Here is a 23,159-nt window from a genome sequence, read left to right on the forward strand (position 1 = left end):
GCAGTCACTGAAGAAAATGTAAAGACTGTGGAAAAAAATATTCGTGCGAACCGACGAATTACATATGTAGAGCTCGAGCGTGAACTGGGCATTGGATCAGCAGCATTGCAAACTATAATTCATAGTAAACTGTCTCTTCATAAGCGTTGTTCAAGATGGGTGCCGCACAAGCTCACCGATTTACAGAAAGACCGTCGCGTGGATTGGTGCAAATTTATGATAGATAAATTCGACGCAGGCGAGAACAAAAACGTATATGATATACTTACAGGTGACGAAACATGGCAATATAACTACGATCCCGAAACAAAGCGACAGTCCACAGTATGGTGTTTTGAAGATGAGCCGACGCCAACAAAATGTCACCGAACCCGAAGCACACAAAAACAAATGGTTGCCTCATTTTTCTGCAAGACGGGACATATTGCTACAATAGTGCTATAAGATCAAAAGACAGTTAATTCAGAATGGTATGTGACAGTTTGTGCCCCAAGAGTACTGTCAGCTTGGTGTGACAAGCGGCCGAAGTCAGGAACCCGGCACCTGCTCTGGCACCACGACAACGGTGCCCCGCACACTTCCGCTAGAACACTTGACTATTTCAGCTCAAAAAACGTGACTATTCTGCCCCACCCCCCATATTCCCCTGACCTATCCCCCTGTGATTTTTATCTTTTTCCTAAAATTAAAGAAAAATTAAAAGGAAGGCGATTTGAGAACAAAGAAGATGCGTTGGCTGCGTATAATTACGAAATTTCTGAGGTGTCTAAAGAAGAGTGGTCATCGGTATTTTCTAAGTGGTTTAGACGGATGAAAACGTGTATACGTGTTCACGGTGAATACTTCGAAAAAATAGATAGCTGTAATAAAGAATAAAGTATGTAAATTTTGAGTATCTAATTTCTTTTGGCATGACCCTCGTATCGTCTATGATTTAGTTATTAATTTGATATTATTATTGTATTGTGAACTAAAGAATTAATAAAAAATATTTCACTTAGATAATTTTTTTTTTTTAGCCTTTTTTCCACATTTTGTCTTTCTTCTTTACTTTTCATTTCATTTCTCTTTTAGTTATTTGTGGTCCCTGATAGGGTAAAAAAGGCCTCCTCCAAGCTTTGCCATTTTACTCTGTTCTGAGCGGTGTCCATCCAGTTCCTTCCTGCTACCTTTACAATGTCATCAACCCATCTTTTGCGTGGTTTCCCATCCTTCCTTATTCCAGTGGGGCCTGGCCATCTGGTTGCATGTAGAGTCCATCTCTTATCTTGGTATCTCGCCAAATGTCCAGCCCATTTCCATTTTTGCGATAGTGCATGTTGAAGAGCATCTGACAGCTTAGTTTTCTTCCTTATTTCTTCGTTTCTAGTTTTCTGGATCCTCCTTAACTTCAAGATGCTCCTTTCCATTGCATGTTCAGTATTTAAGTGCAGTATCTAAGTGTCAACATGCACTTAGATACTATAGTTTTTTTATTTAATTCCTGTATTTTAGATTTTAATTTACAATTTAGTCATCCTTGCAGATTTATCATTCTTAAAGTTTTGGCGAGATTTTGCATAAGGCTCCCCACAGACAGTCTTAAAAATTCATAATCTTAAAAAAAACTTGTATGCAATCTGACAGTTCAAACTGACACTGACAAGACACTGACAGATCTGAACTGTCAGATTGCATACAAGTTTTTTTTAAGATTATGAATTTTTAAGACTGTCTGTGGGGAGCCTAAGACACCTTCTTTAAGGTGGTTCGCTTTCCATACAAAAAACAATTGTCATTTATTTAGTCACCGCACAATGAAATACATTGAATACATTGTTTCATACAGAAATCATGGACAAATCCATGTGAATTTTTATTAGTTTCACGTAAATGTGCGTGCCAAATTTTGTGTACAGACACAGAGCCGTCATATTTCGCTCAGGCATCTGGGCGAGCTCACTCCATCGTAGGCCACGTCTTTGCCTTTGGCTAGTCTGTGGCCAAGAGTAAGCCCATTTATAATTTAAAAAAAATAGTTGACATTGTCATCAGTGATACTTAATTCGCTCTTCACAAGTAATTATTTAAAGATATTGGTTTAGTTAACTCAAGCAGATTCAGAAATAATGACGAATTCTATCAATAAAGATACATATCGTGTATATCGACACTGTTAGTGGAAATCTAAATGGCGTCTCGGTCAATTGACTGACTATGATGCAGGAGATCCCTGTTCCATTCCCAAGTTTTTGTTTAATCACTTGAACTTTTTTTGGATTTATTAATATAACAATACAAAGTATTTCATACAACAATACAATCCTTTATTATGCCTTTGTTGATAAAATAAAATATTACATGTCAGGTACATAGGTACTCCTAGCACATACTGAGCTGGTTGACCTATGTTATTGTTGTGCTAATGTTTTTCTTCAACAACTAAATGGTTACAAATAATAATTATCATCAATATAAGTAATCTGGTCCAGGAAAGGTATATAACGTATACTAGATTATCTTTGGTGAAACAATGAATTCTTCCACTTCAGCGGGCCGATTTTTGAGTCTCACGTTCGAATTCAGAAAATTGTCACCGAAAATAATAAGCAAGTCACCATTTTTAACCGGTATTTTAGTGAATCGTATGCGGTATTCACTGCCTGGTGGTTTGTACTGTATGCCTACCATCTCCAATTCTCCCTCAATTGCTCAAAGGTTAACTGGAAGAGATCCCTTAAAGGGATAAGTTCGCCTTTGTACTTATAATAAGCTCTTTTTCCTGTGTGTTGTATTATTTTCTGGTACAATAAAGTGTTTTACTACTACTACTACTACTATTCAAAAATCGCCCTCCAGTGCCTAAAGAATCAATTAACCAAATCACCGTAGAGTTTGTGACGACGAGGTATGACGTCAGCGCAAACGCTACGCATTATCGGCATTATCGCTTGACCAACGACGCTCGACACGTGGGCTGTAGGAGATTACGAATACTTTCCTATTTACTTTATTTATAATTATCTCTTTATGTTTATGTTTTTGTGATGCGTAGGTTTCACCGAGTTACAAAGTTTGCGAGACCTTAAAAATAGACTTTTATTGCAATTATTATTGCATTTTTCGATTTTCATTAAATTACATTATTTGATTTACGTCTGGTGACGGGTTAAGAATTTCACCACCCCCTTTCTTCCCGTGGGTGTCGTAGAAGTCGACTATGGGATAGGGGTTAAATTGTGGCGTAGGCGAGACTGGCGAGAGGCTGGCAACCTGTCACTGCAATGTCAAAATTTGGATTTCTTTCAACCCCTTATTTGTAGTATAACTGAAGCTTTAGTAGTTTCATGTGCTCTGCCTACCCCTTTATGGGATGCAGGCGTGATTGTATGTATGTATGTATAAGTTTAGTGAAAACCTCTAAGTTGATATCTTATCTTATCCCCGAGAGAGTCGTCCCTTTTGAGTTGAATTTATCGTTTACATGTGACTTATTGGCCTTATTTGAACTACGTAGTTAACATCAATAACTCATATTGTCTTCATATTTGTATACACGGTGTTATAGGGGGATACCGAAGCGTTTTAACTCGTTTTTGAGGCCAAAATAAATAAAAGGTCCATTCTATATCTTGAGCGTTGCGAGGGTATCAAGGCACGAAGGTTAAACAAACTTTGCCACCGAGCGAAACACAAACACGAACAAAGTACTGACTATAAAACATCAAAATAAATCAAATCCATCAATTATTCAATATTTATGATTCAAAATCATCATTTATAGGTAAAATCTAGTAGCCAGATTAAGGCATCGAGTTAAAATTTATATGAAATTACTTTGCCCCCTTGTGGATAAAATGCAATTTTGCTATCTGTTTTCGAATAGCAAAGAAAGCCTTTACCAGTTGGTGTGGTAAAATAGTTATTTGTTATACAAGGGGGCAAAGTTGTATTAACGCCGAGTGCATGTGGAATTGAAAAACGAGCAAGTGAAAGGATTCTATAGTTGAACCACGAGCGAAGCGAGTGGTTCGAGAATAGAATCCTGAACTTGCGAGTTTTTTAACACACGAGAAGTAAAATACACTATTACACCTGAGTGTATCACAAAACTTTTCCCCTCACTATAGCGAGGAAACTGCAACGCAAAAAATGCGTTTATCACTGCTTCCAGTAGTTCCACAGGTGGTAAATCATCTTTATTACTAGATTCACCTACTTTTATCAATTTTAAAGCAGTTAATTTGACTTTATTCAAGGTCAAATTACTTTACCCACTAGTGGATAAAATGCGTTTTTACCCGCTGGTATTAAAGGACAAAACACGTGTTTCCGAGCTAGAGAGGGGAAAATTAAATTAAACAATTGATCCATGGCGTATCGTCGCTCGGACTATCGTCCGCGCATTGGGCCGGTCTCTCGGCCTACAGCCGTGGGCGGGCGGGCGGGGGCGGCATATATACGGCGGGCGGCGCGATACCATATCATTGGTGCCCGCGCGACCTCGCCAGCACTACATACCAAAGGTAAGTGCTAGACTATACTTAATTTAATAAGGTGCATTGGGGTAATTTCGAAGTACAGAAATGCCCGGGTAATTTCGAAAGGGGAATCTTGATATGATGGAAGTTCTGGTGATTTTTATGTGACTTGAAACTGACGAAATTGCCCCAATGCACCCTAGTAAGAAAATGTTGAACAAAATACAAAAAAAAAATCAGCAGATAGGCCACAGGAGCACTTTTACACGTCATATTAGGTACATAATGTTTATAATTGATTTGAGATTACAATTGATAATACTAATGTTAACTAATGTGTAACGCTCCTACAATTAATTAGAGATGTAAAAGGTCTCTGAATTTTAGTTCTTTAGTTTGACACCTTTTAATTTACAGTGATGCTCTTTTGCATAGAAAAAAAAAACTATTTTTGGACTATCCTAATTTAGGTACCCTACCCTAATATTATAAAAGTGACAATTATCAAAATGTTAATATATATCAATTGAAAATATTAATTACTTATAAGTAATTACTTTTTTTCTAAAAACTTATCTTCAATTATCTTCGCATGCCCGCGCGCGTTGATGTCTTTACTGAATAAATTCTCGTTTATTATAAATATTTATTGTAAATATTGCAATAAATAAATATATATTATGAAATAAAACCATGGAAACGGATTAAATTGCGCATTGTAATTTTTCCTCAGTCACCCGTTGACCACGACCACGAACGCTGTAAAGTGTTCGAAACGTCGGGATGAATTGTAAATACGCGATTTAATCCGTTTCCATTGTTTTATTTCATGAGTAACTATCGCGGTAACCGAAGACAATACTAACTAATATTTAAATTATAGGTAATTATAAATGAAGGTAAGTATATGGCTACATTTTTTATATTTTAAGTTAAATAAAAAAAAAAACTTAAAGTTAATTTTGAGAAGCAAAATTAAAATACGCATTTTTTAAAGAAAATGTTAGTGTTTAAATTCTGAATTACAATGAAAAGATTTTTCTAGCAACCCATGTATGTATGTAAACGTGAGTCTCATTTTCTCTCGAGATATTACCATTATTGTAAATATTTTTTACACAATTTCCTGTATTTTAATCTTAGCTGTGATTTTTGTGTAAATTATTAGCTAAAACACTGATTGCATGCATAATGTTCCTAAGTGTGTTTTAACACTATCCGATCCGATATCGGATGTAGGACCGATATCCTATACATTGATTGACTATGACACGCTATCTTTGATTTTTGCCTTTGAAATCCTTCCTACATCCGATATCGGATCGGATAATGTGAAAACGCATTACTCTGACAAATAATAATTAATTAAAATATAACCTAATCGCAAAATTTAAATTTTGAAAAAACCCCCGACTGCGACATACGAGTAGTGGACCTATTTTCATGAAACATGGCTAAGAACACTCCCGACTAACTCAGCTTTCAGACAAAAAAACTAAATCTAAATCGGTACCTGTGTGGTGACGGGTTAAGAATTTCACCACCTCCTTTCTTCCCGTGGGTGTCGTAGAAGGCGACTATGGGATATGGGTTAAATTGTGGCGTAGGCGAGAGGCTGGCAACCTGTCACTGCAATGTCACAGTTTCGTTTTCTTTCAACCCCTTATTTGCCAAGAGTGGCACTGAAGCTTTAGTAGTTTCATGTGTTCTGCCTACTCCTTTATGGGATACAGGCGTGATTGTATGTATGTATGTATGTATGTAAATCGGTTCATCCGTTCGGGAGCTACGATGCCACAGACAGACACACACACAGACAGACAAACAGACATACAGACATACAGACACGCCAAACTTATAACACCCCGTCGTTTTTGCGTCGGGGGTTAAAAAGGAAGGTGCCTTAATAAGTGTTCACGTTCATTAGTAATATGTACTATAAATGAAACTGCAAGTTTATGTTACAAATAAAAAAAAATAAACGAAAAAGTGAGGCCGGAATCTTCCAGATACATGTGTGATGCTTGGCTAGTTATTTTTCCCCTCACTAGCTCGGAAACACGCGTTTTGTCCTTTAATACCAGCGGGTAAAAACGCATTTTATCCACTAGTGGGTAAAGTAATTTGACCTTGAATAAAGTCAAATTAACTGCTTTAAAATTGATAAAAGTAGGTGAATCTAGTAATAAAGATGATTTACCACCTGTGGAACTACTGGAAGCAGTGATAAACGTTTTACATTTTTTGCGTTGTAGTTTCTTTTTTTATTTATTTTATTTTTTTAGTAGTTTACTCGTATAGTGAGGGGAAAAGTTTTGTGTTACACTCGGGTGCAAATGTATTTTACTTCTCGTGTATTGAAAAACTCGCAAGTTCAGGATTCTATTCTCGAACCACTCGCTTCGCTCGTGGTTCAACTATAGAATCCTTTCACTTGCTCGTTTTTCAATCCACACTCGGCGTTAAAATACAACTTTGCCCCCTTGTATAACAAATAACTATTAAAACACTTGAGTAAACAAACAGAGTTTATCCAAACTAATTAATTACAGAACAAAATTACATAAGGTACAGTGATACAGTGATATACATTGTTCAGTGACTTTTAAAAATTATGAAGTCTTTAAATTTTTAATTTTTCATACAAAATAAATATTAGCTTCAATGTACGCCATTATTGTTGTCATTGACGTTGTCTGTCACACTTTAGACTTAACAGGATCCGTAATACATTACCTCTTAGAAAAAACTTTCAAGGGTGATAAAAATCAAAATACAAGTTATTTTTAAAAGTCGCCGAACAAATGTTGATCAGTATAATAAGGAGAATAGCCTAGAGTTCAATTCTTCGCCTTTGTTACAGGCCCCACTCTGTATAACCGGTGGACACTCTAGAGGTATTTAATAATGCAAACATTGTAAAACATGAAAAAAACCAGTTACATTTGCCCCATTTAATTGTTCTCTATATAAACACAAATCTACATATATATTGTGAGCACATGAAAAATCCATCAACACAAAATATACGGGTACAGTACAAGCAAAATACAAATCGCATGAATACAACCGGTGCAGCTAAAAACTTTCGGAATTACCCCCGTACACCGTTCCTTGATGAACAAACGAATGAAATGGCATATCAAATGACAGCTATTACTTTTCCAAGGAAGGGTTAGTACTGTCGCCGCTGATGTTTATCATTTTATTCGCTTTTGCCTTTGTTTTTATTTATTAGAAAATTACGGAATACCATCCAATCCATACAAACTTCAACCCCCCATTTTAGAGAAGTGGAGGGTTAGAAATACCTAGACAAAAAGTAGCCTATGTCACTCTCCAAGTCTCCATCCCTTCAACTATCTCCACTTAAAAAATCACGTCAATTCGTCGCTCCGTTTTGCCTTGAAAGTCGGATAAACAAACAGACACACTTTCCCTTTTATAATATTAAGTATGGATGTACATACAGACACACGTCACATACATAATTATATTATGTAAAGTCATTACTTAACCCCCGTGTGCGGATGGGTCAAAAAATCGTGGGTGCCAACCTCGGATATGCCAAGTAGTGCAAAAAAAATCGTTCCGGAAAAAATGCAAAAGATGACCTAATTTTACGCACGGATCCGTGCATATTAAGCATACGATGGGTTAGATGAAAGTCGAATAATATACTAGCTTTTACCCGCGGCTTCGCTCGCGTTAGAAAGAGACAAAAAGTAGCCTATGTCACTCTCCATTCCTTCAACTATCTACACCTAAAAATCACGTCAATTCGTCGCTCCGTTTTGCCGTGAAAGACGGACATACAAACAGACACACACACTTTCCCATATTAGTATGGATTCTCAAGAACCGTCTGCAGCGAAGCGCGACGTTACAAGGGTTGATTTGTTCTTGTTTATTTACAGTGAGAATAATTTATAAAACCTTTCTACAATTGCTTTATTTATTAACTGAATAAGTATATGTATGTTGTCCTTTCGAATGATACAAATAGAATCCTAAATATCAGACAGATATAATGAGACATTAAATAAGGAGTAAGGTATGGCATATATCGTCACTACTTTGAAAAAATCTCGTATCTCACGCTGCTCCTCAAAGTTAAAACGCAGTAAGTCTATATGCATTCCATACATACTTACTACAATTTTCTTTTCCCCTCACTAGCTCGAAAACACGTGTTTTGTCCTTTAATACCAGCGGGTAAAAACGCATTTTATCCACTAGTGGGTAAAGTAATTTGACCTTGAATAAAGTCAAATTAACTGCTTTAAAATTGATAAAAGTAGGTAAATCCAAGTAATAAAGATGATTTACCACCTGTGGAACTACTGGAAGCAGTGATAAACGCATTTTTTGCGTTGTAGTTTCCTCGCTACAGTGAGGGGAAAAGTTTTGTGTATGTATCAAATGTATTTTACTTCTCGTGTGTTAAAAAACTCGCAAGTTCAGGATTCTATTCTCGAACCACTCGCTACGCTCGTGGTTCAACTATAGAATCCTTTCACTTGCTCGTTTTTCAATTCCACACTCGGCGTTAAAATAAAACTTTGCCCACTCGTATAACAAATAACTATTTCATGGAAAGACGAAGATACAAGTTTTTTTAAAGGTGACGATATGGTTCGTATGTTAACCTAACCTTCTTTATCGTTCTATTCTTTTCACTTCACCCGTTCGGAAAGGGTAATTTTCTTCCCTGCTAGGAGGGAGCAAAGTGGCACTTTTCCGCCCTGCTATGAGGGAGCAAAGTGAACCTTTTCTTTTTATGGACACATTTTTTACATATTTGTTTTTTGTAATTATCAATTTTTTTTTGAATAAATAAATACCAACTTATAAATTTCCTCATAGGTAGCTAATGTGAAAAGCAGTAGGTATGTGTCACATGGTAGCAAAATAATTTCCACCTAGGGCGTTAATAATTGAATGATGAAATTCACAAAACTCAGACTTTTATTTTTGAATACCTGTTTTTTAGATTTATGATTCAAAATCAATTCAAAATCATCATATGAACTTCATCTCGACCAGTCAAGGTAAATTTTGTATAAAATTACTTTTTACTCTTGTGGATAAAACGCGACTTTGTCATCCGTTTTTGCCTAGATATCAAGAGAGACTTTACCAGTTGGTGTGGTGAAAATACCTATTTTCAACCCGTTCATTGCTAGTGGTGTATTTTTATCTCTGATTGCGTGAAATGAGGTGTAGTTGTGTAATGAACGCACAGCGAGCCACGGGTTGTTATTGCACGCGCGGGCGGGTCAAGATACATAAAACAGTATAAACAGTATAGGGTATCCCTTATTGTGCAAATACCTATTAAAATTTAAGGCGACTATGGGATATGGGTTAAATTGTGGTGTAGGCGAGAGGCTGGCAACCTGTCACTGCAATGCCACAGTTTCGTTTTCTTTTAACCCCTTATTTGCCAAGAGTGGCCCTGAAGCTTTAGTAGTTTCATGTGCTCTGCCTACCCCTTTATGGGATACAGGCGTGATTGTATGTATGTATGTATTAAAATTTTACAATGTACCTATACTCTCTAAATACACGGATGCTAGCCCAACACACCATTAATATTTCAGGTAAAATAGAATACAATTACTTATCTTATACTTTTAAACGAGCAATTCTTGTATATTTATTTATTTATATATACCGACGATCTCGGAAACCGCTCTAACGATTTCGCTGGAATTTGTTATGTGGGGGTTTTCGGGGGTGAAAAATCGATCTAGCGTAGCCTTAGATCCCGGAAAACGCGAATTTTCGAGTTTTCATGAACGTAAACGTAAAATATGGTCGATAATTTCGCCGCGTGCGCATCGATTCCGCTTAGCTCAGTCGTACGAGGTCGGTCTAATGTACGCAGATAGATCGTAGGTGTCAGGGTTTCGAATCCCGGCCAGAAATTAAGTTTTTGTTTTTGTCTTTTTTTTTTTGTTTTTGTATTTATAAGAGTTTTTTTTTATCTAAAGACGTGATATATTAAAATAGAACCGAGCGAAGCTCGGTCGCCCAGATATTTTGTTTTAAAGGGAGCAAAGTTGTTGTTTAACCGCACGTGCAAATATTGATACCCGAGCAAGCGGAAGATGCCAAAAAATTGAATCTTGAGCGTTGTGAGGGTTTCAAGGCACGAAGGTTAGACTAACACAAAATTTTTCACCACACCAACACGAATAAAATACTAACTATAAAACATCAAACTAAATGAAATCCAGCGATCTTCAGTATTTATGATTCAAAATAATTATTTATACTTAGGTAAATTGTACCAGCCCGCTCAAGGCGTCAAGTCAAAATTTGTATGAAATTACTTCGCACTCTTGTGGATAAAATGCAATTTTGCTATCCGTTTTCGAATAGCAAAATTTATCTTTACCGGTTGGTGGTTTGGTGCTCATCACACAAATATATTGCAACAAGGTTTATCATAGCTGTTACCGGGATTCGAACCCAAGACCGCTGCTTAGCAGGCAGGGTCACTACCGACAGAGCCAGACCGGTCGTCAGTAAATATCAAAATTACACCCTCGTCGTGTGATGTTCATGATATAAACAACTATACCTATTATAAAAACGAGTTTGATCTTAAGGAAAACACAACATTTCTCCTAAGAAAAGTGTTGAAAGTCAATTGTCGTGCATTTCCACTGTTCCGGCCCACAATCCCACAAATAAGTAATGTCGCTTCCGGGCCGCCGGTAATGATCGCTTCCGGACGCCAACTCAGCGCTTTCCGGCCGCTTCACTTTTTACTTCAATGGGTTGTAACATTTATAAAATGGCCACTTATGACACTTCGAGAGAATACAGCGTGTAATCCTTATACGGGCGATAAATTAAACCAGACAAAGAATGTATTAGTAGTAGTGCGTTTTCACATTATCCGATCCGATATCGGATGTCGGACCGATCTCCCATACATTCAAGCCGCCATCTTTGATTTTTGCCTTTGAAATCCTCCCGACACCCGATCCGATATCGGATGTCGGACTGATATCCCATACATTCAAGCTGCCATCTTTGATTTATGCCTGTGAAATCCTTCCGACATCCGATATCGGATCGGATAACGTGAAAACGCACTTAGGTATTATTAACCAAGGGATGTTAAGATACCTACTCTGAATTTGGATTGAGCTAGTACCCTTGGCTACAGGCACTGTACTATATTATTCTGTCTTCTGGCCGGAAAGGGTCCAAGGTCCAACTGCGCTAAACGAAATTACCGCTTTCCGGCCAAGAAGTATTAAAGCCTCAGCTCAGACCACATGTTTGTTGATATCTTACTTTACTGGCCTAGGTATATAACATACATCGTCATTACTTTGAAAAAAATCTCGTATCTCACGCTGTTCCTCAAAGTTAAAACGCAGTAAGTCTATATGCATTCCATTTCCATACATACTTACTACGATTTTCTTTTCATTGACAGACGAAGATACAAGTTTTTTTCAGAGTAGTGACGACATACAATCACGCCTGTTTCCCAGAGGGGTAGGCAGAGATCACAGATTTCCATTTACTACGATCCTGCATGTGACAAACCACTTTCGCTTCACACACTTTCATAACGTTTCTCATACACGCTCGTCGGTTTCCAGTACTTCGTCTGACCGGGCCTTTTTGCAATGTTTCCCCGATTTGAACAAGAAAAGTTCGCCTAGGTCTTCCACTTCCAACTGACCCTTCCACTCTTTTTTCATATACATTCTTCGTTACTCTCCTCTCATCCATCCTCTCTACATGCCCGAACCACCTTAACATACCCATCTCAATCTTTGTCATCACATCTACATCCACTCCATTTCTGATCACGCTATTTCTGACCCTATCACTCAACTTCACACCAGCCATGCTTCTTAACGCTCTCATTTCCACGGCATTCACTTGACTTTGATGTCTTTTCTCCCACACCCAACTTTAACTACCATACATGCATAAGTGTATATAAGTAATGTATTAAGTATTTCGCCGCAGCGTACGTATACGTAGGTATATGACTTTCAAAACTACGTCGCCTTTCCCGTGATATTTGTTTTGAGCATCGCAACTTTTGATACTTACGATTAATATATCGATATGTTACTGAGACCGAGGTTATTTGGAAACATGAAACATTATAACAATAATTTAATTTAAATTTTTGTACAACTAGGGAACAAATCAAATTATTTCATTTAATATTTTTGATTTGTTATTTTTCAAGTAGTCTAGTGGTAAAGACGTTAGCCGCGTAAGCTGAAGACCCGGGTTCGATTCCCGGCTCGGCCACCAGTGGGCCTTGCCGTTTGTTCTTTCGTATATGGTATCTATTTAAATTTACATTTTTGTGTTAATTCGAATTATTTATTTATCAATTAAAATTATAAAACAGGTAGGTACAAATTAGGCTACAAATAAAACTAAAAACCTAAATAGCTCTAAAACTAAATAACACATTAGGTATAAAAAAAAACCTAATGGTGCCCATTATACACTCGCCGCGTTACCCATCAATAAGCAATATAAGCATGCAATGGACAGCCTTTGCAAAAGGAACGACCCTGAGCGCGGCCATTTCAATTATATTTGTTCAAAAATCGAAATAAGATGTCATACTTATATTAAAGAAATAATAAAATAAACGGAAACCACCAGTGGCGAAGGAAGGAAGGAAGGTGGAAGGTGGTGGTGGTGTGGTGGTGGCCGGATTCGAAAAAAAAAACCACAAATCAGAATATTTGTTGAAATAATTTGATTTGTTCCCATAGTTGCGTATACCTCTATTTGTTCAATTTATTTCCAAACTTTGAAGTTTAAAGCCAAAAGTACTTTATACTAGAGTTTATAGGTCTTTTAAATAACATAGGTAGCTAAAACTTCTTAAAACACTATATACCTAGTCATTTCCACAAAAACACGACGGTTTTCACGAAATTATACCCAGATAAGTTTCTTGATGGCATCCTCATCCTCCCGGCATTCGCCACGGCCTGAGGTGGCCTGGGGTCCAGTTTGACAACTAATCCAAAGATTTGGCGTAGGCATTAGTATTACGAAAGCGACTGCCATCTGACCTTCCAAACCGACGGCTAACTAGGCCTTATTGGGATTAGTCCGGTTTCCTCAAGATGTTTTCCTTCGCCGAAAAGTGACTGGCAAATATCAAATGACATTTCGCAGTTTTCGCACATCTGAATAACTTATTGGTGTACTAGCCGCGGGGTTCGAACCCGCGACCTCCGGATTGAAAGTCGTACGCTCTTGCCGCTAGGCCATCATATCATCATGGAATGATAATGATAACTGTCAAATTTGTATCATAATCGTGATCTCTGAATGCTCTCCGAGCGAGCGAAGACTTTCAGGTTTAATTTCGTCTGCGACTTATAATATTATGACATGTTCCAATTAATATTTCGCCGTCTCTCGGGGCATCTGATTCTGTGGAATGTATGGCTTCATTAGACATTTAGTATAGGAAGTCGTGAAAATAAGAATCTATTGCGCTAAGTATTTAAATTAGTATTTTTTCATACAAAAGGGCATTTTCATAATTTGGGACCCCCCAATTAGCGTGAGTTGTTAACAAATATTAACTCACTGTCAGTATTGTGACGATAATTAAGCATGGAATTTCAATAAAAATATTGTTTTTGTGTTAATTACATAAACTTTAAGCGATAATCTACATTCAGAATGTGAAAAAATAATTTTTTTAGACTGATTGTATGCTTAATTCGCGTCACAAAACTGACAGCGAGTTAATTTTTATTTTTAACAACTTTTGTTAATTAGGGGAATTCGCTTTGTTAATTCGCAACGCATTGCCCTAGCAATACAGCGAGGAAACGCTGCCAGTGTAATTGGCACCATGCCGCAGGCGGAACAGCTGGAGGGGGTGTTTTTTTTTATGATTGAGTTGCTGTTTTTTTTTTTAGTGTGTAAGTTTTTTTTTGAAATATTTATAGTTTAAGTTAGTTTTAGTTTATTATTTATTATGTTTTAGTGTACTTATCATTACCAATTAGGGGGACCCAGATATTGAAAAGGCCCAAAAACACTTGTATTACAAACGGTCACCCAAACTTTGGGCACTAAAAAGCAAATTTGAATAATGTGTCTACATAAATGTGTGTGTGTGGGTTAAATTGTGGCGTAGGCGAGATGCTGGCAACCTGTCACTGCAATGCCACAGTTTCGTTTTCTTTTAACCCCTTATTTGCCAAGAGTGGCCCTGAAGCTTTAGTAGTTTCATGTGCTCTGCCTACCCCTTTATGGGATACAGGCGTGATTGTATGTTGTATGTATGTATGTATGTGTCTACATAAATTGGCACTAAAAAAAGGCGCGAAATTCAAACTTTCCATGGGAATTAAACCTTTGCCTCTTCAATTCAAACTTCAATTCATTCAAAGCTCTTTATGCAGAGGGTAGACTCTGGATAGTCTGGATGGAGCAAAAAGCTAGGGAAGCTAGGCAAAAGACAACTCCAAATTATAACGGGGGTGTTCACAGGCCATTACGGGGTCAAAGGAATTTTGGCCAAGATGGGACACGCCGACAACACTGATTGTCGCATGTGTGGCGAAGAGGAAGAGACCGTCAGACATTTAATGTGTGAATGTCACGCCCTCGCCAGACAAAGAATGAAGAACTTTGGAGCAGGCTACCTGGCACCGAAGGACTTCAGAGAGCTACCCATGAGCCTCATCATCCGATACGTGGAGATGGTCGAGAAGCTCCTGAATAGCTGAAGGATCTTAGGATCGTAGGGGGTAATTGCACAAAAGATCCCGATGGGTCGAAGTGTATCCGTAAGGGCCCCCGCAGATTTAAGATAAGATAAACCTTTTGCCTCTACATTTTCAATCAGTTTTTAAGTCTTATGGTTCGTCGATGATTCCACCAACGTCAAGGTATAGGAAGGCAGATGTTTTATCATTTATCGAGTGACATCTTATATCTAAGTTATAGACGGTCAACCAAATTTTGGCACTAAAAAGAAGGCGGCAATTTGAATAATATAGGGCTCACTGACCAATTGTCTTCTAAACCTTCTGGACATCCTCATTCTCACTTTCTGGACACGTTCAAACCAAGAACAAACGGGCCTCGATACTTAATATTATAAATAGGAAAGTGTGTACATGTCTGTTTGTTTGTCCGCCTTTCACGGCAAAACGGAGCGACGGTGATTTTTTAAGTGGAGATAGTTCAAGGGATGGAGAGTGACATAGACTATTTTTGTCTCTTTCTAACGCGGACGAAGCCGCGGGCAAAAGCTAGTACTCAATATTTATTGTGTTTCATGTGTACACATAAGGTCTTTTTAAGCTAAGTACAGTCTCAACATGAACCCGGTGAGGGCATAGCAACATTATATCTTGTAATCTACAGAATATTTAAAACTAAGTAAAAATTACTGCTACCTATATTACTTAACTAAAATAGAAATTCGCATGTTTCTGCCCAGGAACATGCAAGTTGTGGAATGAGCTACCTTCTGAGGTGTTCCCCTTGCGCTATGACATGGGGTTCTTCAAGAAGCAGGTATTTAGGGTTCTCAAAGGTCGGCAACGCATATGTGGCTTATGTCCATGGGCGGCGATGACTGCTTCCCATCAGACGGCTCGCCTGCTCGTTTATTTGCTGCCTATTTCATTAAAAAAAACCTTGACGTTGGTGGAATCATCGACGAATCATAACAAGGCTAAAAACTGTTTGAAATCGTAGGAACGTAGGTTTAATATTAATACCCATAGAAATTTTAAATTTCGCGCCTTTTCTTAGTACCAAGATTTGGTTGACCGCCTATACTAATATGTATCCTTGTTTGTTGAAGGTTGTGAGTGACCATAATGTCGTGGGTGGTGTGGTGCGCCGCCGCCGCGCTCTGCGCCTGCGCGGTCGCTGAGGAGAAGCGTGCTGAAAGTGAGTAGCCGTGAGTGACTAACACAGTGAGTGACCGACCCACAGTGACTCTTAGGCACTGAGCGCTTGCCTGCGCGGTCGCTGAGAAGCACACTGAAATTGAGTAACCGTGAGTGACCATCACATCACCATCGTGTCATAAAGAGGTGACTTTTAGACGAGCGCGCTGAAAGTAAGTAACCGTGAGTGACCATCACCACCATGTCACTTGTGGACAAGCGCGCTGTAAGTGAGTAGCCGTGACTCGTGAGTGACTCCCACAATGAGTGACCGCTATTAAGTGAGTGACCGACGCACAGTGAGTCTTACGCATGCCACGCTCTGGGTTTCTGCGATCGCTGAGGAGGAGCGCGCTGACAGTAGCCGTGAGTGACTCTGTATTGTGAGTGACCGACGCACAGCGAGTCTTAGGCTTGTAGCGCTTGCCTGCGCGGTCAGTCGCGCGTTGAAAGTGAGTACCCGTGAGTGACCTTCTGCCGTTAATTGTGTATGATAGTGATATATGTGATTGTTGCAGTGTCCCCCCTGCCTTTCGTGCTCGGATCACGTTACGGCCGCTCGCCAGGCCCGGCCGGCACTCAGCGTCTACTAGCCCCGAGAAATGATAGGTAAGCGGCTTGCGCGATTTAAAGACCCAAGTTTGCAAAATAATAAGTGTCACCACAGAATATGTAATAGTACAAGTACAGAAGGCTCACTCCTTTGATGTTCACAAAATGCCGCCATTCTAAATTCTTACCTACATTAACAAACGGACCGCACGCGAGCACCCGACATTGAATTCTATTGCGCCGCGCGAAGGTCGTCACCACTGAATGGGCCGCGAACTCGCGGCCGCCGGCATGTACTTATAGCGCAACGATAGAATCGCGGAGTGAGCCGCTCCTGGTGTCACATTAATTTTTAAATTAAATTGTCTTAAAGGACCTCTGCCCTGTTGGCTTCGGCCCCATGCACGCCTCCCAAAAGTCCGGGACCCCATGGTTCCGAGTACTGGACAGGATAAACAAAGGATAATGAAATAAATGATTATGATTATGATTATTATGATTAAATAATAATAAATTATTTATTGAACACCATCGTGGCAAGTAGCAATGTTCTAACGTCTCGAGTTACACACAATGTTTTTCATCACACTTTGTAATGCCATGAATATGAAAAAGATAAAAAAAAAGTTAAATACGGTACTAGAAGTGTTCCCTTGGTGCGTTTTCACATTATCCGATCCGATCTCGGATGTAGGAAGGATTTCAAAGGCAAAGATCAAAGATGGCGGCTTAAATATATGGGACACCTTAACAAAACATTTTTTTCCACTTTTTATTTTACCACTTTGTCGGCGTGATTAATGTACATATTGGTACCAAATTTCAGCTTTCTAGTGCTAACGGTTACTGAGATTATCCGCGGACGGACGGACGGACGGACAGACAGACATGTAGATGGCGCTAGACGTCACCCCAAGACGTGTGTACATAAGGAAAGGCATGGAAAGATTTGCGATGTCCGGCGTGGCTTCCGTAGCTCAATTGGTTAAGAGCCTTGCACGGATTGCAAATGATGCGGGTTCAAGTCCCACCGGAAGCGTAAATTTTTTCCATTTTTTCCTTTAATATAAAAATGTTTAGAATCGTTAGCAGACGTTTCTGCTTGTTAAAAATAAATTTAGTATGGGTTAGCACATTGTTACTGGTGAATTCTCAATATAACTTGAGACTCCAGCCGTTACAAGATGTAATAGTCTGTCGGTAGATGGCGCTAGACGTCACCCCAAGACGTGTGTACATAAGGAAAGGCATGGAAAGATTTGCGATGTCGGGCGTGGCTTCCGTAGCTCAATTGGTTAAGAGCCTTGCACGGATTGCAAATGATGCGGGTTCAAGTCCCGCCGGAAGCGTAAATTTTTCCATTTTTTCCTTTAATATAAAAATGTTTATGCGCAGGTTCTTCATGGGCAGCCGTTACGGCAAGCGTTCAGAGCCGGACATAGCCGCGCCGGGAAGCCACGTGCGTCCTCTGCTCTGCGAGTACACAGGAGTGTCTCAACTGTACCGGTGCGAACGAGCCCCGCCTCTCGACAGGTATCACAATATGATACACATAACAAACATACAGTCACGTCTATTTCTCGGAGGAGATTCTCTATTCTTTTCTATTCTTTTCTGTTCTTCTCTTGGTGGCATTTAAGGATTGTGACGTCGGAGTTCACCTGCATACGAGGAAAGACGGGAGTCTTTTCAACATCCGTCTGTTAAAGTCCAAGAAAAACAGATGCCAGCTATTAGCCAGAGAACTCCTTTATGCAGATGACGCGGCGCTGATTTCCAACACAGAATATGGGCTTCAGGATCTGCTGACAAGGTTTAACTGTGCCTGTCAGCTTTTTGGAATGTCAGTGAACAATAAAAAGACTGTGATCCTCGTTCAAGGCACAGACCAAATGCCCAGTATTATGCTTGGGAATGACACCCTTGAAGTTGTCGAGAACTTTTGTTACCTTGGATCCACTACAACTACCAAGCTATGCAATAACCGCGAGATCGACAGTCGAATAGGAAGAGCTGCCTCCAACTTCGGGAAACTTCAGGCTCGAGTCTGGAATAACAGCAAGCTGAAACTCTCCACCAAGATCCTTGTTTACAAGTCATGCGTCCTAAGCATCCTCCTGTACGCATCTGAAACGTGGACAACCTACTCTAGGCAGGAGCGTCGCTTGAATGCTTTTCACATGCGCTGCTTACGTACGATCCTCGGAGTCACTTGGAGGGATCACATTACAAATGAAAGGGTTCTCGACCTTGCCGGCTGCTACAGCATCACTGCCACTCTAAAACAGCGTAGACTGCGGTGGCTAGGCCACGTTTTACGTATGGACCCAGACAGACTTCCTCGTGCAGTGATGCTGAGCGAAATCGCATACGCCAAGAGACCAATCGGACGCCCGTTGCTTCGCTTTAAAGACTCCTGCAAGCGGGACATGTTGTCCTTTGGCATCGATCCAAGCACCTGGGAGGCGGAAGCACTCAATAGAGCGGACTGGCGCCATCGTTTGCAGGATGGCATGAAGAGACATGACGAAGTCTGGTTTGATGACCTGAGGCAGAAAAGACTTCGGAACTCACAGGAACCATCGACGGATTCGCGATTCACCTGCGATCTCTGTGGCCGGAAGTGCCGTGCTGCCATTGGACTTTACAGCCATAGGAAAAGATGCGCCGTACCTCCGATCTCTGTCGGCGCACATACCTCGTAAAAGTCGCTGCAAAAATCATCTGTTAAAGATGCTGTGGCCTATGATGAGGCAATTAGGTAGAGATAGGGTTGCAATTTTTTTTCAGAATTATGAAAAAAAAACCATGAAAAAACCAAGCACCATGTTTTTTTTAAATGTTTTTTTTTTCAGACGACAATAATTGTTTCTCGTGACTTGTAACGCTTCAATAACAATAACGTACATTTTAATTCGATAAACATTCAGTATGCAAACGTTTATTGGGGAATCCCCGATGCAGCGTGGAGAGGCGGTGGTGTTGCCAACAGTAAATAGCGACAACTACTAACTACAGATTGTGTAAATGTTAGTTTTATAAAACCAGAAATTCAAGTTATTAAATAAAATTCGTTTAATAAATTCGTTTAAAAAGCCGTAGCCCGTATAAAAGTGTTAACTGTTTTGCAGAGATTTCGTCCTTTAGAAAAAAAAAACATACTCCAGAAAAAAAACTTTTTTTTTCACGGTTTTTTTTGTTTTTTTTTTCAAACCAGAAAAAAACCGTTTTTTTGCAGCCCTAGGTAGAGACCACGGACATCTACTTATGTACTACGTACCTGACATAACCTTCGCTTCTTTCACTTTCATTACATTCCTCATATCTACATAGCAATGTATAATTTTGACTATATAACTCCCGTCAGACTCAAACATATTTAAAAATATTTTAAGCGGGTTACTCACGATATAACATTCGACATGTTTCGATCCATGATGATGTTTTTTAAAATAGCAATATACAAGTTTCAGATTTTTTTTAAATTTCCGTAAATACTGGAACATCAAATGGCGTGATCGGCAAGTGTGGACAACATTGCGTAATTCATCCTAATCTTAAAGAGAATCTTCTCAATTTCAATTTGCATGAGAATTTTATCATGTAATTTTCTAGAAATTTTGAGAATATTCTGCAGCTAGTGTAACAGAACAAGCGTCTATGACGAGGAAATGGACTCGTTATTACATATAAAACTTACGGCGAATCAACTTTTCTTTGACCAACTTTTTGGAGCATATTTCCTTCGGGATTTCATTGAATATTTTAACAAATAATATCTTTGATGGTTAATCACATGTTCAGTTACGTCATCACTGATAAAATTCACTATTATTTAATGTAAAACAGGTTGGAAAAACGTATTTATCAACAAACTACGTTCACATGGACGGAATACTGACACTGACAGTTGTCAGCTGCGTAACGTTCCGATATTATGTCTTGGTTCCAATTACGAGTCAGAGAGGTAATAATGACTAATATTGATTATTACTATTGATTATTATTATTGATTATTATACTTCCTGAATATATCATTCAATGTAACATTTAGTAACAGATAAAATATTTCATTGCGAAATTACTTACAAAATAAATAAGAATGTTCCACAAAATAATATTTACGTAAAAATATTTGCGAATCGCTCCACTATTGGACTACATAGGTATCAATATCAATAGCTCTGTCTCTCTCTAAAACACGTGTACTCGGCACGTGTTGATAAGCAAACATCCGTGTGTTAATCGTGAACTCTAATGCATAGGGCATAAGACTTAGTAAACAAAGCACACGATTGAGTAGCCATCTTGTCGGAAGTCGAATGTCAGAAGTCGGAAGTCGAATGTCAGAAGTCGGAAGTCGAATGTCAGAAGTCAGAAGTCAGAAGTCGGAAGTCGGAAGTCGGAGATAGAATCTATAAAAGGGTCGGAGCGAGCCGACGCGCGTCATTCTTACAATATCCACAAGACTAACAGTGTCTCTGGCTTTCGTGTGTTATACTGGTGAGTGAAGATGTTCTGCTATTATTTCTCTGTTTGTTTTTACTTGGAAATTATTCTAAGTGATTGTAAACTTTGAAATTGTGTCTCTGTTTGGTTGTGCGGGGACAATATCGTCGTACAGTTGAACTTAGACCTGTGGTGGAATTGCTTTACTGTCAGTTGTGGGGTTATTTTAGTGTTCTATTTATAGTGTAGTGTTACATTTAAATTAATGTGTATAGTGAAGTTTTCTGTGCTTTGTTTCATGAGTGCCGTCAAGCAATACAAAGACTGGGTCGATGTATGGCTGGTGCTTGGAGATAAGTCTGTGTTTGGTTTTGTAGGGAGTAATTCTTGCAAAACTAAGCTTAGATTATAGCACGTAAAGAAAACTTCACTCGTTTGTTTAGTTGGTCAGTAAAATTGAATTTAGTAATTTTCTATGGGGTTATTTTGTGAAAGTTATAAGCCAGATCATTGTTTGTGACAGACTGTTGTCCGGCTAGGCGCTTCTTCCCTTACGGTGTCAAATAAGAGGCGTTTAGGGGTCTTTTTGTTCCAAGTGGAGGGCTTGGACGCTTTTCTATACTTACAAAAGCGTATTTTCTCACCGGTCTCAAAGAGTCCAACTGTTAGATGGAAGTGAGGACTTTCACGATTGACGAAAGACATTAGGAGTAATCCTTGCTCACTGAAGTCGGCAGTATTTGAGGCTGGGGTCCTATATATATATATATTTATTTACTCGGTGCTCTAGTCCATGCTGGCGTTGGTTGTTGGGGATTTCGGTTGTGATTGATCCATATCTAAGTAAAGTTGATCGCAGCTGGGTCTCTCATGTGGCTGGTACTGGTGTGTCCTAGAATACTGGATATATACACGGATAGGGCGATCTACTCTCTGCTACCCTAGCCCGCGGGCAAAAGCAGAGGGGGGGATAAGAACACAAGCCTATAGGTTGCCTATCTCAGCTTCGCTGGCTGAACTGTACAGCTTATGGTAGGGATACACTTGTGCATATTTTGAACACAAGATCTATGGTAAGTGACGGTCTGTGTTTCAGATATGCTAGAATAGGGAAAACGATAGGAATAGGGTAGAGTCACACACTATTTCTATAAAAGTAGAGTTCTTTTATGATTGGTCTTGGAATATAATTGGTCAACGTGTATTGTGGAGAAATAATTTAACTACTACTATTTATATGGTTTAAATGGACTTTAAATGTGGTGTTTACTATCTTAAAATATGTGGTAAAACTGGTAATTTATAAAATCTCTTATTACTTAATTTATCTGAGTGAAATTAATAATTGTGGTAGCAATTTCTGATTCTTCATGTAGCATCGAGCCAGTGAGTGTTGCTAACTAGTTTTTCAAGGTAAATTCTATCAAGTTGGTTAGGGAAACAAACTATACTTTGGAATAAAAAGCATAGGTTTGTTATAGGGCCCAGTGGCATGCGAGCGCCGTCCACTGATGACAAGTCAAAAGCTTCAAGGAGTTACTAGACTTACTTCGTTCTCAGTGGTAGCAACTACTCGGAGCCTTGATGATACATTAGAAGGATCGAGAAGTTATGGTCTATTAGCAGTATTGGGAAAAAGGGGGGATTAGCTAGGGAAAAGAAACAAAACAAAATAAAAGGGGGTTAGTTCGTAGATAGATAGCCCTTCAGGCTTACTTGCTTAGGATGCCTGATAAAGTGGTTTGATCAGGTTAGGGGA

At 39.0% G+C, this 23,159-nt stretch overlaps 1 protein-coding gene across 1 annotated transcript in view; it reads left to right on the forward strand.

Annotated features, from left to right (window-relative positions):
• Nucleotides 1-4,475: 4,475 nt before the first annotated feature.
• LOC125238601 (RYamide neuropeptides-like) overlaps nt 4,476-23,159 on the forward strand; it is a 33,636-nt gene continuing 14,952 nt past the window's right edge. Inside the window, exons 1-4 of the mRNA XM_048145956.1 lie at nt 4,476-4,505; nt 16,312-16,400; nt 16,918-17,008; nt 18,347-18,484. Coding sequence (XP_048001913.1) covers nt 16,328-16,400; nt 16,918-17,008; nt 18,347-18,484 — 302 coding nt within the window. The 5' untranslated portion in view covers nt 4,476-4,505; nt 16,312-16,327. The remainder of the gene's footprint in view (nt 4,506-16,311; nt 16,401-16,917; nt 17,009-18,346; nt 18,485-23,159) is intronic.

The sequence above is a fragment of the Leguminivora glycinivorella genome, chromosome 24 (assembly GCF_023078275.1).
Source record: "Leguminivora glycinivorella isolate SPB_JAAS2020 chromosome 24, LegGlyc_1.1, whole genome shotgun sequence".
In the NCBI taxonomy this organism is placed as follows: Eukaryota; Metazoa; Arthropoda; class Insecta; order Lepidoptera; family Tortricidae; genus Leguminivora; species Leguminivora glycinivorella.